The sequence below is a fragment of the Rhynchophorus ferrugineus genome, unplaced genomic scaffold (genome assembly GCF_030347505.1).
Source record: "Rhynchophorus ferrugineus isolate W39M unplaced genomic scaffold, kcgeb_rfMv2 rfM8, whole genome shotgun sequence".
In the NCBI taxonomy this organism is placed as follows: Eukaryota; Metazoa; Arthropoda; class Insecta; order Coleoptera; family Curculionidae; genus Rhynchophorus; species Rhynchophorus ferrugineus.
The window spans coordinates 4443550-4460844 of record NW_027472587.1 but is presented as its reverse complement, the minus strand read 5'-3'; the positions used below and the strand labels follow the sequence as shown (position 1 = coordinate 4460844).

The 17295-nt window shown below is 32.0% G+C and overlaps 1 protein-coding gene across 1 annotated transcript in view; it reads right to left on the bottom strand.

Annotated features, from left to right (window-relative positions):
* Positions 1-17295, bottom strand: part of LOC143200541 (uncharacterized) — a 52305-nt gene that overhangs the window by 11135 nt on the left and 23875 nt on the right. The window contains exons 8-11 of the mRNA XM_076410978.1: positions 3621-3759; positions 1740-1975; positions 1540-1686; positions 912-1317 (exon numbers count right to left, since the gene is read on the bottom strand). Coding sequence (XP_076267093.1) covers positions 912-1317; positions 1540-1686; positions 1740-1975; positions 3621-3759 — 928 coding nt within the window. The remainder of the gene's footprint in view (positions 1-911; positions 1318-1539; positions 1687-1739; positions 1976-3620; positions 3760-17295) is intronic.

Genomic DNA, 17295 nt, shown 5'->3' with positions numbered 1-17295 from the left:
TATTAAATTACATTCAATAACCAACTTCATGTTAAAGTCTCACTAACAGGTATTACTTTTCAGTATGTCATTTCGTCCAAGAGTGGACAAAAAATGCCTTCAGTACGTTGAAAATATTTGAATTTATCACGAGCAGGAACTTTTACTTTTTACTTCAATGTGATGAAAAAGGTGGCTGAAGGTCATCGAATGCTGTGTGAAGTTCATGGCAACCAAAATTAATCAATTTCAACATGTGAATACTGATTTAGACGTTTTAAAAGTGGTAATTTTGAGACCGAAAGCAAAGAGCGTTCTGGAAGCCTGGAAAAATTTGAGGACGAGGATTTAAAGGCATTACTCGATGACAATCCATGTATAAAGCAAGAAGAATATGATAAATTCTTGGGAGTAACACAAGAAATGATTCCCAATCGCTTCTATCGCATTGTAGTAATGTTATTCTTCAGCACGACAACATTCGAGCAAATGTAGAAAAACTGGTGAAAAGATATTTGGAAAACCAGATCTTGCTCTCTAATTACTACTTGTTCCGACATCATCCGACATCACTTCTCATGAAGATACCAAAAATTGTGTCGATTCGTGGATACCCTCTTGTGATACATCGTTCTTTCGAGATAAAATCCGTAAATTGCCTGAAAGATGGAAAGATGTAGTGGCTTTCGATGCACAATACTTTGGATAAAATACATTGTACCGATTACAACAAAGCTTCAAAATAAAAAAAATCTTTAAATCTAATTTATAGGCCTAGTATGTCTTAAAATAAACATTTTTAAATAATGTAATATGTTGTGTTCTGAATAAACTAATATTTTTATAATAAAATGTATAGTTGAATTTAAATATTATTTGAGTTAATTCACTCAAGATATTATAAATATGGTAACGAGTGGTATATTCATTACCTATCACTGCCATGATAACGTGGTAGGGTATTTCCGTAGTACGAGTGGCTATGTCCGAAATTACCATATAGGCCTCCATAGGATCCCCATCCATATCTATTCAACCCCCCATAATCATTACCAGCTAAGCTAGGTAGATATTCACCTCTGTTGGGTGGATATCTATTTTCGAAGTACGGGGTATTCGCCAAAGGCCCATCATCATTGGGTTTAAATGGCCTGTACGACCCAAAATTATGTGGACGCTGATGATCCTCATGGAATGGTTTCCATGAGGTCGGTAAGTAATTGATTCCAGGATAAGGTCTGCGACCTTGCTCGCGATCTGAATCGAATCTATCTAGCGAGTGTTCTTTGTAATGGTAACTACTACTGTGTGATTCGTGTGAGTGATGATATGAGTAGTCTGAAAATAAATAAAACACAATTACTTCGATTCATACATTATTTAATTGGTATCAATAAAAAAATAAACAATAATTGGTTCAAACGGGTGTTGTTTTTTTAACCAGAGGCAGTGTTTTAACAATATTTCTTCGGAATAGTGCTGATCGACGTCAATCAGTGCAAGCGGGAGGAGATCAGAGGCATAAAACATCCCAAATATAGCTTTGTGGGAGATATTTACCTCCTCGACGGTTTCCGTACTCGTATCTTCGGTCATCGTCAAGGGATGGTCGTTGATCTATCGGTCGAGGTCTGGGACGGCGCTCATCGTAATCCCACGTCTCCCCAGGACGCCGAAGAGGTCGCGCTATCTCCGTTGGTCTCCTGTCTGTAACGAAAATCAGCAGTAGGGTCGTTGTATTACTAAATATTCGCTATTACCATATGGATCAGGCCTATCGACCCTTCTATCATCATAGTATCCGTATCTTCGGTCCCCGTAACTTGGTAGGAAGCTATTGCTCGGTCTCTGTCTACAATTTACTTGAACAGCATTCCTGTCCCTGGTATAATAATCATAATCCGGATCGCTAATCACTTCCCTAGCGATATCGATCTTCGATAACGGGAGATCCAACAGTTCGCATTCGCCTTTTCCTCTTCCGCTAGGATCCAACCTTCAAACATTTGCAATTGCTACATTTATAAATAAAAAAATCGAATGCACGCATTGCGTTAGAATAAATGCAGTTTAGGACCTTGGCACACTTTTGTCATTGTAAACTGACATTGTTTCATTCTTCGGGCAACTCATTAACATATCATTATGTCCATAACAACCTGATATGAGATAGCTATTTCGTGTGTTCGATTTTTATTCGAAAGGTAATGCGTTTCACTGAATTATATCTTGATGATATACTAACAGTAACCATATTTTTATTCTTGTATAATGTAATTCTGATAATACAAATTGCCTTTTCAATAACTGTAATGTTTGTTTTTAAAAATCATATATTAGTTTGTCGAAAAAGTTGTTTAGGGTTTTCCTAATACCTAAGATTTTCGATAACGTGAACGCTCAATAATGAAAATATTGTGTTAATGTAAACACATAGCTCATACCATAGGACCAGATGGAACGCGCGGCAGCGTAAACAATCTTTACTCTGTATGATGTCAACGATGTACTAGTATGAGAATCTCCGATCTCTTTTAGGAATTCAGCAAACTAGAATAAAAATGTCGAGACACGCTAGTTCAGTGGTGTGGGAATTTAAGTAGATTTTATTTTTGAATATAAGCTAGTACATTGCACACATTCAGCATTTTTGCGACTATGTCATTTACGTCCTATAAGAGAAGGTGTTTAAAATTAGGTAGCAATGCGAAAATCATAAATAAAGGTGCGGCAGTCGCATAGTTGAGAAATAAAATGGTGTAACGAAGGTAAACAAGTAGTTTTTAAAATACCGAGAAAAGAATGTTCCAAGAAGATATGGACTCACTGATGGATAGGATTCTCATTAAAGTTAGAAATGTATTGGCTGACGTGCAAGCTATACAAGTTTTTAAACAAGCTTTAAACCTTCTTGAAAAAAAAAAGAAGCATCATACTCAAATATTTTAGTTCCCAGTAGATTACGGATGCAAGCATTGGAAGACACTGTTAAAGACCAATTAAGACAGACTGAAATTGCAGATTATTTTTCTTCTAACTAAAAAATAATTTTCGCTATTGATATATTTGTTTAGTTTGTTATACATATATATTGTATATATAATAAAATGTTTAATGGGTAAAAAAAATTGTTGTTGAAGGTAGTGTTCATCATGAACTTTTAGAATAGGATTAAACCAAATTATTCTCTTAATAACCAATGCGATTGAGGTAGTTTTGTAAAAATTATTTTGTTTGTTTCTCCAAAAAAGCTCAGAAGTGTACGATGATGAAAGCTTTGCTATAAAGATAACATCTATATCTATATTATATATATATATATATATATATATATATATATATATATATATATATATATATATATATATATATATATATATATATTTACTGGATTTAGCACACGGCGATTACCCCCTATTTTTAAATTTGGAAAAATGGTTAAATTTAGTATAACAAGTTACACAGTTGAGTACAAATGATAAAACTTTATTATTAAAATGAGTGTTGCAACTTAAAATTTTCAGATTATTCCTATTTTAGTGTAGAAAAGGTAGCTCTTTAAACACAAAATTCAATGTCGTACATCACAGAAATGCCATATTGATCGAGGCCATTGCCCTTGTTATATAATAGCTAATTACCTGTAGTTAAATCCTTCGCAGGTAAACCTGTGTTCATCACCACATTCCCACTGGCACTGTTCTACCGTTTCACAAAACAGCAATTTTCTCACCAAGCTTCTTACTGTTCTTTTACCAGCTAAAGTACGTCGAAAACATGCTGAAAATAGAATAAACAATTGATCATCGAATTCAGATCATCCTATAATTGTTTTGTTTCAGTTATCATCAGTGTTGCCTTGTTTTGTTGTTCATTTATATTAAAAGGGCATTCTAGTCTATAAATTTGAATAAATTGTTTTTTTTAATATCTTCAAAATTTGATCTTTTAAGAATATAAGAAGAGGATTTTTCAAAATTTAAATTTATTTTCAGAAATAAAGTGGTTTTTGACTTCTCTCTATACTTTTTTCTATCCAATGAAAGTAAAACTGTAACAAAGTTATATAACTATTTATAAAAAAATTGTTTAAAGATTTATCGTTTATTCGAACAGCCATAATTTAGCGACTAAAATTTTGTTTGTCTTTGTTTTACTTCGATACGATAGAATAATACAAGAAGGCTAACACCAATTATTAAGTAAATAGATTCAGTAAAACTTGAGATATTAGCCCCTAAGTAGTTCCCAGAAAAACGCCTCTTCAGCTTTAGATGCCGCGTCAGTAAAATACCTTTTATTTCGGAAAAATAACTTAAATTTTGAAAAATCCTCTTAAAGGCCTATTCCGAAAGGACTAAGCTTTAAAACATTTCTTGATTAGACTAGAATAATATAAATTTTTATACAGAAAAACAGTTAAATTTATATTTAAAATATAAATCCCTCTATTTTACATTAGCATAATTATTTAAATGAAACAATTATTTTTTTTGCATTTCAATAAAACAAATACTATACACTAAGAATCTCGCATGCGATTTTCCTTCTATTATTCTCTATTAATTGTGGAAATGATTCAATTAAGTTCAAGTGAGCATAATAAACAATACAGTTGCGTTACTCATTTATAAATAATTTTGGTTGGCAATTCAGACAATAAAGGTATGATTGCTATCAATTTTCGTGACCTTACGGTCATTACGTTCACGAAGGCTTAATGAATTCCAATAAGGCAAGCGAATGTTATCTCGTTCATTAACATCGGCGGATATCTTGAAGATATTCACACCGAAAGGAAGGAGAAAAACAATAAAAAATAGTGTCATTAATCAGATTTTAATATCGGGTTTGCTGCTTACACGTTGAGTTAAAATTAAACTACGAAAGTTTGTTTTTTAGAAAAGGTTTTGTTATAAAAGCTTGATATGCGGAATCATTATATACTTAGAAATAATTGGAAATCATCTATAAACACATTATATGAAAATAATAATTTATAGCATTTGTATTGACAATATTTAAAACACAAAAAGAAAAACTACTTAATAACGAAAAATTCAATTAAAAAACATCACGCTTAATAGCTTTTTCGGCAAGATGAGCAAATTGATGACGAGCAACTTTTGTCAATTGCTGTGGTCATATATTTTCGAAAGAAAATTTATAGTATCAAATGAAGGTATATTCTCAATATTTAAACCTATTTCGGCTGGACTTCTGCAAAGTTGTGTCTAGGTTACAGTATCCCTACAATAAAAGGAACAATACTTGGGGTATAAGAGATATATTTCTGCAAAGAGCTACAAGAAAATCTAAGTGGCAATCAGCAAGAGCCAGAAAGGGACTAGAGTATCTTACTTATTTGGAAGATATTTAATTTCTCAAGCAGAATTTGTGAAATACTTCGCCATCCATTACGATTGTAGATTAAATTGTAAGACAAAAAGTTTATCTGATCATCTGAAATTTAAACAACAGTACTGGTTAGTCATAAGATATTTCCCACTTGAACAAAGTTGAAAGGTCAGTCAGTAATAAACACTAATTGATCAAACCAACTAGTAATCCAACGTTGCCAAAACAAAGTTCTTCGATTAATTGTCAATGCTTTTAACTACGTAATCACCGAAGAACTACACGATGATCTTGAAATTAAATTAATCTACCAACTTCCCCAAAATTTCACGATTTTCATTTTTAAAAACGAAATAAGGTTACTACATCACAGCAAAGTGGAAGCAATACAGCTACTGGCCAACACATAGGAAATCAGAAGTTTGAAGGTAACCAGACTCCCATGAACTTCAATAGTGCATAAGTGTTACTCTTAACTTTAGCTTAAATAGTCTAATTTAATTTTTATTTGGAAAATACATACTAATATATATTCTGCACTTGCTTGTTTATTGATGGAAGTACAACAGAACAACAGTAATAAATCAATTTACAAAACAGATTGTACTAAGCGTGTATAATATAATATGTTAAATTAAAAAAATGCATTCTAGTATAAGACTTAATAATTGTCACGTTTGTAAAATATAGTCTCTTTAAAAGAAAGTGTTGGTTTAAAAAGTTGGATATTCAGAATCATAAAATATGATGAAATAATCATTGATATATATAAATATATAAAAATAGTAATTTGTAACACCTCAATGCATAATAATTAATACAAATTCATCTATTACAAAAAATAAAACTATTTATGATTATTATATTTAATTATCTATTATGATACCATAGAGAGAAAAAACCTAATACCAACATACCGGTTTGAGTTTCTTAACGAGCATTCAGCCATTGACCAGGTACACAGAATAACAGATGTTACTGAAAAAGCCTACGAAAGTAAAAAAGGATGCTCAGCTATATTCTTAGATGTAGCACAAGCCTTCAAGCAAAGCACAAGATAAGGTTTGGCATGAAGGCTTTGTTCATAAACTACAGAAAATGCTACCAAAACAACAACACTACTAAAATCGTACATTACTAGGTGAACTCCACATGTACATTATCTGTACATGTGGAGTTCACCTATAAACAGACCGTACAAGCACCAATAACAATAAATAACTCTATCATTCTATTTAGCAACAGCGCTAAATATCTCGGAGTGAATCGTGATGCAAAACTTCGCTGGAAGGAACACATAAAAAAGAAAAGAGAAGAACTGGAATTGCAATATAGGAAAATGTACTGGCTAATTGGAAGAAAATCACAATTATTAGTACATAATAAATTGTTATTATATAAGCAAATACTGAAACCTATATGGACATAAGGAGTTCAATGGGGATGTTCTGCAAGGAGTAACATAAATAAAATAAAAAAAAATCAGAACAAAGTCCTGAGAGGTATTGTGGGCGCACCCAATTACTATATGACACAGTCAGTCAAGAAATCAAGAGAATTGTAAGGGGGCATGAGGAAAGAGTCCATTCTCAAGAAAATATTGAAGTATTACGGCTTTTGGATACCATTAGAACAGGACACAGACTCAAAAGAATCAACCATCTGATCTTTTGTAGTGTTGTGTAGTGAGGTGCATTTAATAAAAATACAGCAGTGACATGTATTAACATTATTTCACCAGAGACTGAGATGTGTGATGGGTCCTCTTTGTTATATATCTAGATTTAAGTATCACAAAGACAAATTATAGGTTAGACGGATCATCAAACATATAGTAGTATTAGTTTTCATGATTGCAAATTACATTGATATTAGTTCCTCGAAATTTGGGCCAATAAGATGTAGTATCTTTAGAACACATTTTTGATATTGAAAAATTCGATATACAAAAAAAACTGAGGATAATAATTAAATTAAATCTATGAATATATTAAGTAAAGTAATTTATAATACTTTTACTAATAATATTTAATACAAATATAACTACAATAATATAAATATAATGAAAATATTGATAGGATAACAAAAGAAAAACAGATTAGCTAATACAATTTTAGTTTCATTCATTAATATTGATATGATTAAAATTTAGTATAAAAATTGTAATTTATCGCGGTAAAATAACAAAATTGGATTAACAAGAAACCATACACTTATATGTCAATGAAAATATAAAATTTTAAATATATTTTTAACTCATTTACCTTTGGCGTCCTCAACTATAATGATAGATCCTTCGGCAAGAAGGAACTGTGCGATAAACAAGATTATGGAAACACTAACTATCACAGCACTGAGCTCTTTCAATAGCTTCATAATGAAATGTTGTCTTCTACTATTGAACGCGACTAACATACATTTCCCAAAAATACGTCAGTTATTACCGAAAACGCATCAAAAGAAAATGTTTCTAACGAACAAACAACTACAGATCCATCTTAATTTGTCTGTACTGTGTAATGGAAATGACAAGGATTCACAGGCCGCTTATTACCATACAATAGTGGAAGATATTTACGTAATTTAACAAATCGGCCTTTTTTCTGTTTACTTCAAGCTCAGAGCCGGTCAAAATTGACGCTTAGAGGGTTAACACGTTGCTTTTATGGAGCCCGATACGTGTCTTCTTCTATTTTGCTCGGTTTTCGATTTGAAGGAAAAAATCGCCAACAAAAAGGATTTACGTAATCGCTGACCGTAACAATGGTTCTCGTTTTTTTTTCGTGTAAAGATGGTACCAGAGAGAATGGCTTCGGTGCTACTGGAAGTAAGCAAACGCATTAGGTAGGTTATATGTGCACCCATTCAAGGATATGTTTTCGATGTTGTGTGATGGGTCGCTTTTTTCTGGTAGAAGTATTTTAACGCATCGCGGGTGTGTTGACAAGCATATTGTCACGGTGAAAACCCCCATTCAATTGTCGGTTAATTTATATCGTTGTGCGTTCAATGAGCCGATAGTTACGTTTTTTTCCTGCTGATTTGTTACTCAACACTTTAGATTTTGTTCTATTCTTAAATCTAATTGTTTGTTTATTTAAAAAAAAAACGAATGAAATAGTACAAAATCATTTGATTTTTGAGAGCAATATACTATAAGTGTTTTTATAGTTTCTATATATATTAGTATAGAAAATCTGATATAATGACTTTTATCAAGTATTATCAAGATAATCGATAGATGGCGACAAAATAATGTGAACACTTCGCAATATAGTATATCTTGCTGCATGTTGGCAATACTGTTATCCCAATACTGTTAAATTTCCAATGCAGGCGTTTACTGACCCTCAGGCTTTCTTGCAAGTGATCGCCTTGGCTCACAAACTTGATGCTCTTTTCCCAAATGTCGCCTAAGCGGCAATATTTAGCTGTTTCTTTAGCTTCCAGTAGCCTTTTAAATCTTCGAAATGGCTATTCCAAAATCTCTTATATTAATAACATGGAATGCAAACATCTTACGCGGATATCAAGCAGAATCGGAAGACGTCATGATATTCTATGACGTCGACATCGCTCTCATCCAGTAAACTTTCCTGAAACCTTCGCATCGTCTCTCTTTCGAACAGTTTTTTGTCTACAGAAACGATAGAACCCCGGGTCGAGGCGGTTCAACTGCCATTCTCATCAGAAAAGGAGCCAAACACGAGCTCCTACCCTCATTATCAGCAAACAACTTCGAAACAACCTCAATTAAATCGATATCCAAGAACGTCCCTTCGAGATTACATCTCTGTATAGGAAATATTCTGCATTCAACTATGCCGAATACCGATCACTCGTCAAAGGAAAATTTCCAAAAATAATAGGTGGCGATTTCAACGCCCACCACCCCATCTGAGGTAACGCCATCGTAGCTCTAAGTGTAGATCTGGGCTACTGTCTTGCCCTGCCAGATGAACCCACCCATCACCCCAGTACAGCCTCTCAAGGCGCAGCAAGAGTCCTTGATTTCTTTATTCTTCAAAACGTAAATCGTCCTTCCAAAGTTTGAGTCCTTGACGAACTAATCTCTGATCATCGTTCGGTCTTTCTCAAACTCGGAAACTCAAGCGCCACCACTCAAGTCCCACTCACAAGATTAAGGAATAAGACCGACTGGAAAACTATCAATCTCTTCTCCTGGAATCCGATCCAATTCCGAAAATTAACACCCCAGAACAGCTCGAGGAAGCCGTACTCAACCTAACTCGTGATATTCAGTGTGCTTACAAATCTGCCACAGTCGAAATATTATCACAACCCCAACCATGGAGAAACAACCTTCCCGTTTCTTTCGACTATCGACTACTTTAGCTGTTTTGCGGCTATCGACTGTTTCGACTATTTTCAGTCGATAGTTTCCAACTCTAGTTAAAATGATTCAAAGGATTGTGGTTTTTAAGTAAGTAGAGGCTGTTAATGATCAATATGTTTAAAATTATATCTTATATGATTTTTAATTCAGTGTTGAATTTATTTCAAAACTAGCGACCCGCCCCGGCTTCGCACGGGTGCAATGCTGATACTAAATTAAATACACTACAGAAAAAATATGAACGTTGTATATAAAAACATAGCGGCCCGCTCCGACTTTGCACGGGCATAAAATATATATGCCTATGTCACTCAATGAAAACATGATTAAAATCGATCCAGTATTTTTGGTTCATTCATTACTGCCCTTGGCCTGCACGCATTAAATTTGGAGTAAAACAATTCCTCTTCCCCTATACTTACTATGAAGATTTCCTGCTATCTTTGGAATATCTAAATTCATACAATTTTTATTACATTACACATTTTTAAACGCAAATTTTAAATTTGTAATATCTCCGAAAATATTTGTTTAATTTACATGCTGTAAGGAACCATATTGATCTATATTAATTGCACACTGTATTTAAGGTACTTAATTCGATAAGGATTAATGCCGTATTGCTTAAAATAGCTTCGTAAATAAGCCATTTTCTCACGTAAAAAGTAAACAATAAAAATGGTTAATGTGGGTTATCCCTAAAAGATAAACATATACCATCGCGGACTTTTTTGTAGACCTTTTTATGGTGTACAATACTGTAGTACATTAATTTGATCTAACTCGTAGGGTTAGGCAGCGTTTTTGCTAATTGCTAAATAAGCCTAAAAAAATAGGTTAATTTACGACATCACGTTAGAAACCTCTAAAATTAGCAATGTTGCCTTAGTATATTATGCATGTATTATACATATAAACCTTCCTCTTGAATCACTCTATCTATTGAAAAAAACCGCATCAAAATCCGTTGCGTAGTTTTAAAGATTTAAGCGCACATAGGGATATAGGGACAGAAAAGTCGACTATGTAGTGAAAATACATTATAACTAAAAATTAATAAACTTTCTTTAAGGATCTGCTACAAAATTGTAAAACGGTAATAATTTGTTATTATCAGCTAGTTTAGGATGTGTAAGAGTACAGAAACATGAGAAAGACATGTATAAGTTAATGTTGAATTCATTTGGATATAACAATTAGGAAAATCTTATAAATGATCATTTTTCTATATGTAACGTTGTGGAAAGAAAATTTCGGTTTTTTAATAGATGGCTGTATATATAAGTCGCATATATCTAGTAGTACATATCTATTAAAGCTATACTATAAAGGGTTTGAAAGGTGACTGAATGAAAAGTGAATCAGTAAATTCAACTATAATTTTATTCTATTATACTATGTATGTCAATTAACAATAAAAGCAAGTTCCATATAATCTTGGTAAATGGGGATTAATAATGACAGCATCTATTTATATCAGAAGATCAGTGCTCATAAACAGAAAAATTGCAAAGATTCTATCTAATTTCACGGTCAATTGCATTTTATCTTTGCCTTCTTTAATTAACTTGTACGACTATAGTAATACTAGTTCTGCGACTAAATAATGCAGCTTATTATTTTAATAGGCACTAAAACCCGGAAAAGAAAATTATATTGAGATAGGCAATCAACTAAAATAAATAAGTTATAAAATCGAGCCAGTAAAGTCAAAAGTAAACTGAGAAAATGCGTTTTGAAATCGAAATCATGAATTTAACCGGATAGTTCAAGTGTCTTAAGATTTCTTGATCATATCGAGGTCCCAGAAAAATATATGGTAATTAATTTATAAAGATGCAAGTGGAAAAACCAATATGAATTTTTCTAAATAATATTGTTAATCTGTTAACATTTTGATAGCGTGTGAATGGATTTTTTGTTCACACTTGGTAGGCTTAATTTCAAAAACCGTGTATAGTGAGAGTGAATGAGACTCTATAAGAACCTGGAATACATAGGAAAACAACCTCTCTTCTATTACGTGCTTGTATTTACTCTGATGAATTTTTGATTTTAAAAAAGCGTTTATTGAGAAAAATGGGTACAACATACATTAATTAAAATATTTTCCGTCAATTTCTATGCCAGTTTGGCAGCGATCCATTCGTATTATGAGCTACATCTTGCTGATTCCACCATATCTACAGCAAGACTTTATGGCCATGAATATTCCGCTTCATTGCCGATGTGGATGGCTCTCTTGGGCTAACCCATGACATTTTGCGCTTGGGATTATCATAGTTAATTAAAGTAAGTAATTAAATAATAAAACGGTTTGAAATGACATTTTCAGTCCATTTGTGTGGTAAGGAAGGGAAAAGGACCTTCTTGTAGATCTTTGGAGATAGTTGATTCACCAACTGCTAAACTGTCTAAATATTTTTTGAGACTTTGAGCTGACTTTTAATTGATAACTGTTATTTGAGATAACTGTTTTTATGAGTATTATCAAAACCATTGATTTTAACACTTTTAACACACAAATATATATCTAATTGTAAACTAATCAGAAGACAACACATGGCCTGAAAAGTCCTAGACCTAACACATAGATGGCGCTACTTTTATTGCATTCACCACTTTCTCAGTTAATAGTACCCTTCAAAAGAAAGCTGTTAAAATTTCATGATATTCTACTCGTAACTTCGTGAGTTATTATGAAAATGACTGAGAGTGACACTACTTTTGCTATATTCAAAACAATGGTGTAGATTTGAATTTCATGTTTTAATTTTATATTTCTTCTTGATGTAAAAATAACGTTCAAGTGAAGCAATGGCTAGAAAAGCGTTCAAAAGGCTCTCACCAAAATCAACAATAAAAAGTTGGTTTGCTGAACACCAGAAAACATAAAAAAAATTACAAACTCGTTTTGAATTATCGAAAACTGAAATTTCGTGAGTCAGCTAGTATCGTAAAGTTATCAAAGGAGTGATTGAATTGATTTAAATTGAATCAGCATTTGACTATGAGAAAGCTATGTTCAAAATGGGTGCCGCGTTTGCTCACTGTTGACCAAAACTGTTGTGTTTGGCCATGTTTAAACGTAACAAACCGAAATTTTTGCGACGATATGTGACAATAGATGAAATATGGATCCATCACTTCACTCCGGAATCAAAACGATTGTCACCTGAGTGGACAGCAACTGGTGACAGGCCTATTTTGAGGCAAAAGATAAATCGTTCTGCAAAAGTGGTATTGAAAAGCTAGAGCGGCGCTGGAATGATTGTGTTGCTCTTGATGGAAATTACGTTGATTAGTAAAACCAATTTTGAAGAAAAATGAATGCCATTTATTACGCCCTGTTACTTTTCAGTCCATGTGTTAACCGGTAGTAAAAATAGGTTATCGTCTGCTTTTGACAGTAAAATGTAAAGTTGTCAATTCCAATTTCGGTTATATATATCAGAACACACTTATATGAACAGAATGTATGTGTTAAACCAATAACTAGGAAATCCTTGAATAACTTGAATCCTTCATTTCAGAACAAAACATGCGTCAAATGGAATTATGACCAGTAAAATCCAAAGTTGTGGAATTGTTTTTTCCGCAACCTTATATTCTATTTGAAATTTTCTCAATTAAAAAACGATACTGTATATAAAACTATCAACTATTTCTAAACAATTTATTCAGTAAAAGTGTTTTTTTAGTTTAAAACTAACACAAATGAATCTGAACCACAGCGATCAATAATAAAACAATAGCCCGGTTCTTTTGACTTTTGTATACAACCATTTCTACATCTTCGATTCCGAGCGAAACAAAATTATACATGGCCATTCACGATTTCCATACGCAGATTAATATTAACTCATAAATTATGTAAGTATTATTGTGTGTGTTATTATCCAACGCTTTACTCATTTTTAAAACCTTTGAAATTAATGTTCGAAATACAATGGGGTAATTACCGAGTGAAGTTGGTCTCGAACTGTCAGTTTATAAATTGTTTTAGACGATAAAATTAGTTTATAATAAGGAAATTATTTTTTACGGTATAATGTGGATAATAGAGAACTTCTGTTGCGATGTAGTAAAAATATTTGGGTTCAAAAATCTATGTATTTTAAAAAACTTTGCATGACAAATGTACTTTCTGTTAAAAATATATAAAAAGTAATGTGTAGTTAAATTAGTCATAAAGGAGGTTGTTGTTTTTCCATTTATATTTATTTTAGTTTTACAAATAACAGTTATCGCTAACTGTATACTTTCTTATTCTTTAACTGTTGGCTTTTTCCGATACACTCGATCTAATTTTTAGCGTGTTTTTTAACAATTAAAACAAAATCGGGACAAAATTATTAAAAATTTTTATTATTAACTGAAAAAAGGTAAGGGTATGTTTGAAATGCCAAAGTTGATATTTTATAAGGTCATCAAAATTTATGACGTACTTTAATTATGATCACTACTGTTTTAATGAATTTTGTAGACATTTGACAACAGTGTCGGTTAGTACCAACACAAATCAAATTTTACAAACTGATTCGGTTGCATGTTCCGATGCATCAGGCCGCACTTTGTCTGTTTTTAACCAGAGAGAATGAGAAGGAAAAAAATCCGCTCCGAGTCTAAAACGAATTTCACATTAAAAAAATTTATTTGTCAGTATATTTGACGTCTTTTATGACTTGCATTGGCTGTTTTATTGGAAGGATTATAGTTTTGTATAAAGTCTACTCCTAGGTGACCCCCACCGGCATTCGGTACACTTCAGGGGTTTTCGCCAGATTTTACAACGTTGCCATTTACAAGCTTGAAGCATTGAACTACGATAATCATTATTGTTTTAGCCCTGGGACTGGAGAGAGAGTAAGAGCTTTAGTAGCTTTGGATTGTTTATATCTGTTTATAGTTTATTTGGTGCAACGTTTATATATTGATTATAATGAGTAGGCGCAATAGATAAATAATTGATATGTGAATATTGCCAAAAAAGCTTCTGTAGCAGTTCTAACGTGAAGAAAAATATGAATAAATTCCATCCAGGTACATATCTATTCAATTTTTAATTTAATTTTGCAAAGTGTATTCAACTGTATACCACATGTGTTATAATTTTAGGCATAATTAACCCTACGAAAGTAAAAGTTGAGATAAATATGACTAGGTGTCTTTTAAGATTACGTGTTCGTATTTTGATGAAAATATTATCAGTTCTAAATTCGAATTCACTTCTTCTCGATTAGAAATTTATAATAATTTATCATAGGGTGAGAGGTTATTAAAAAATCCAGCGAAGAACAAAATTAAAATATTTTTTCCCACTAAAAGAACAGGAATAGGATTAAATTTTGTTTGTTGAACAATATAAGAGGTGAGAGATTGGACAACGCTTTCCATTAAGATATTAATTTTGAAGTATGTATAATGGTATACATATATTATTGTGTGATTATAAAGACATGTTGAACCGGCTTGGTGGCGCAGTGGTAAAGGCGATGGGACAGTTTTCCTACTGTTGCGATAGCCGCGTGTTTGTGATTGTTTCAAATTTGTGAATGTTCTAGGCAAGGGTGTAAAATCCGACAATGAAAATGATCCCAGTCATGCCAATAACTAGGCTGGGTAAGACCGGATGTCTTCTGGGATGATTTCCAAAGTTGGTCACTCGCTAGTCGGTAGGCTTAATGCTGAGGACCGTGGTTCGGAGCCCACGTTATACTGTAGGTCCAGTCCAGATAAACCCATAGTTGGTAAAAGGATACTTTATATATATATATATATATATATATATATATATATATATATATATATATATATATATATATATATATATATATATATATATATATAGATATGTTGATACTTATGGACTAGATGTATGCACCACATAGAAAATGAGCGCCTATATCATCACCCCATGGATGGTGTAATCACTTTGGTTTGTTATTGTAATGTTTATATATTGATTAATAAATAATATTATCTTTTATATTATAATAAATCTAATTACATGAAGATTATTATAAAAAAGATTACATTTGAAAATTGTGTATGAAAATTGTGTTTACAAATAATGTTTACTAGGAATTTGTAGTCTAATTAGTTTATTTATAATCAATTCAAGATCATTTATTCTATTTATATTATTTCCTTTAAATATACGTATAATTTGCAAGAACTGGCAGCGAGAAGCCGCGTATCAGGCGTTTCAAGAATTAGAATCGTATAGACTTTTGAGTTTAAAAGTTATTAAAGAATAACTATAATATCATAATAAAATTATTAGAACAAGATTAAATAAAATATTAAATTAAGATTATATACCATACATAGAGTTACTTACTCCATGGCCATATACCAATAATTAAAAAAAGAAGAGAATGTATGAAATGTCAAAGTTGACAGTTGACACTAATTTCCAGACAACAATATTCAAAAATTAATTAAATATTATCTAAAACGAGACTGTATTGTTAGTTATTGCTTATATTGTAATAAAAAATAATGAATTCTTTTCGAAGTTTTTTTTATTCCTCGATAAAAGTTCGATAACAGGTCAAGTATTTTTCTAGCATCACGAAACAATAAATCGATTTTTGCTAGTCATTTCGATCGTCTTGTTTGGCCGGAAATTTGTTCTGGCCATTTTATTTCGCATTGTTTCGCGAACCAGTCGACAAAAATTATCTACAGTTAGCCATTATTTTTTCGCGCCTCCGACACGTTTTTCATTAAGCGCGACCTTGGTTGCCAACCCTACCGGAAAAAATTGGCCGGTGACTTGATGCGCTAAGAAATTCTGACGCGTCTGATTATAAGGTAGGCGATCGTAATTGATGATGGTTCCACGTTCTCAGCCAACAATCACACACTTGATATCATATGTTGATAGATTATGGTCTAAGATAACGATATAAGATGACTAAATAAGTAATTATCTTATTCCTGTTGGTATTTCCCAAGCTAATTGTTTTGTAAATCAGAAAAAAATCAGAAGACGATATTTTTACAAAAAAAAACACATCATGCATTTGATTTAAAATATAAATTAAAAAAATAGCTGCGCCATCTATTGCCTGTTAGTGTCAATTAAGTTCGATCATAGGAAATAGATTTCTGTAATAATACAATTCATTGGAAACTAAATTAAGGTGTAAATACACAAAATTATTAATGAAAATTCAATTTGAACCAATATATATCGTTTGAATTTTTATGATAACTAAATGTATATTATCATATTTTACAAATATATTTTAGTCCCATCCATTGATTTCGTACGCTAGAACAAGAAACAGATTCCTTTAATAACATGCCTTGTGAATTACTTTATTCTTATAATTATTAATTAACGTGTTTTTATTTCCTGTGGGAACAGATATTTATAAAAATAAGACAATTGAATAATGAATGAGAGCTGTCAAATTTTAAGAAATATATATATAATCTAGCAGCATTTAAGTTCGTAGTAATCTAAAGATATATAGCGTTTAAGTTTAGTTTTCATTGAAATATTAGCAAATCTCTATATTAGTTATGCGTGTTGACGACAAAAGGCTATAATAATATTGTAAAGGTGTAACCTTCAGGTGCTGAGACCA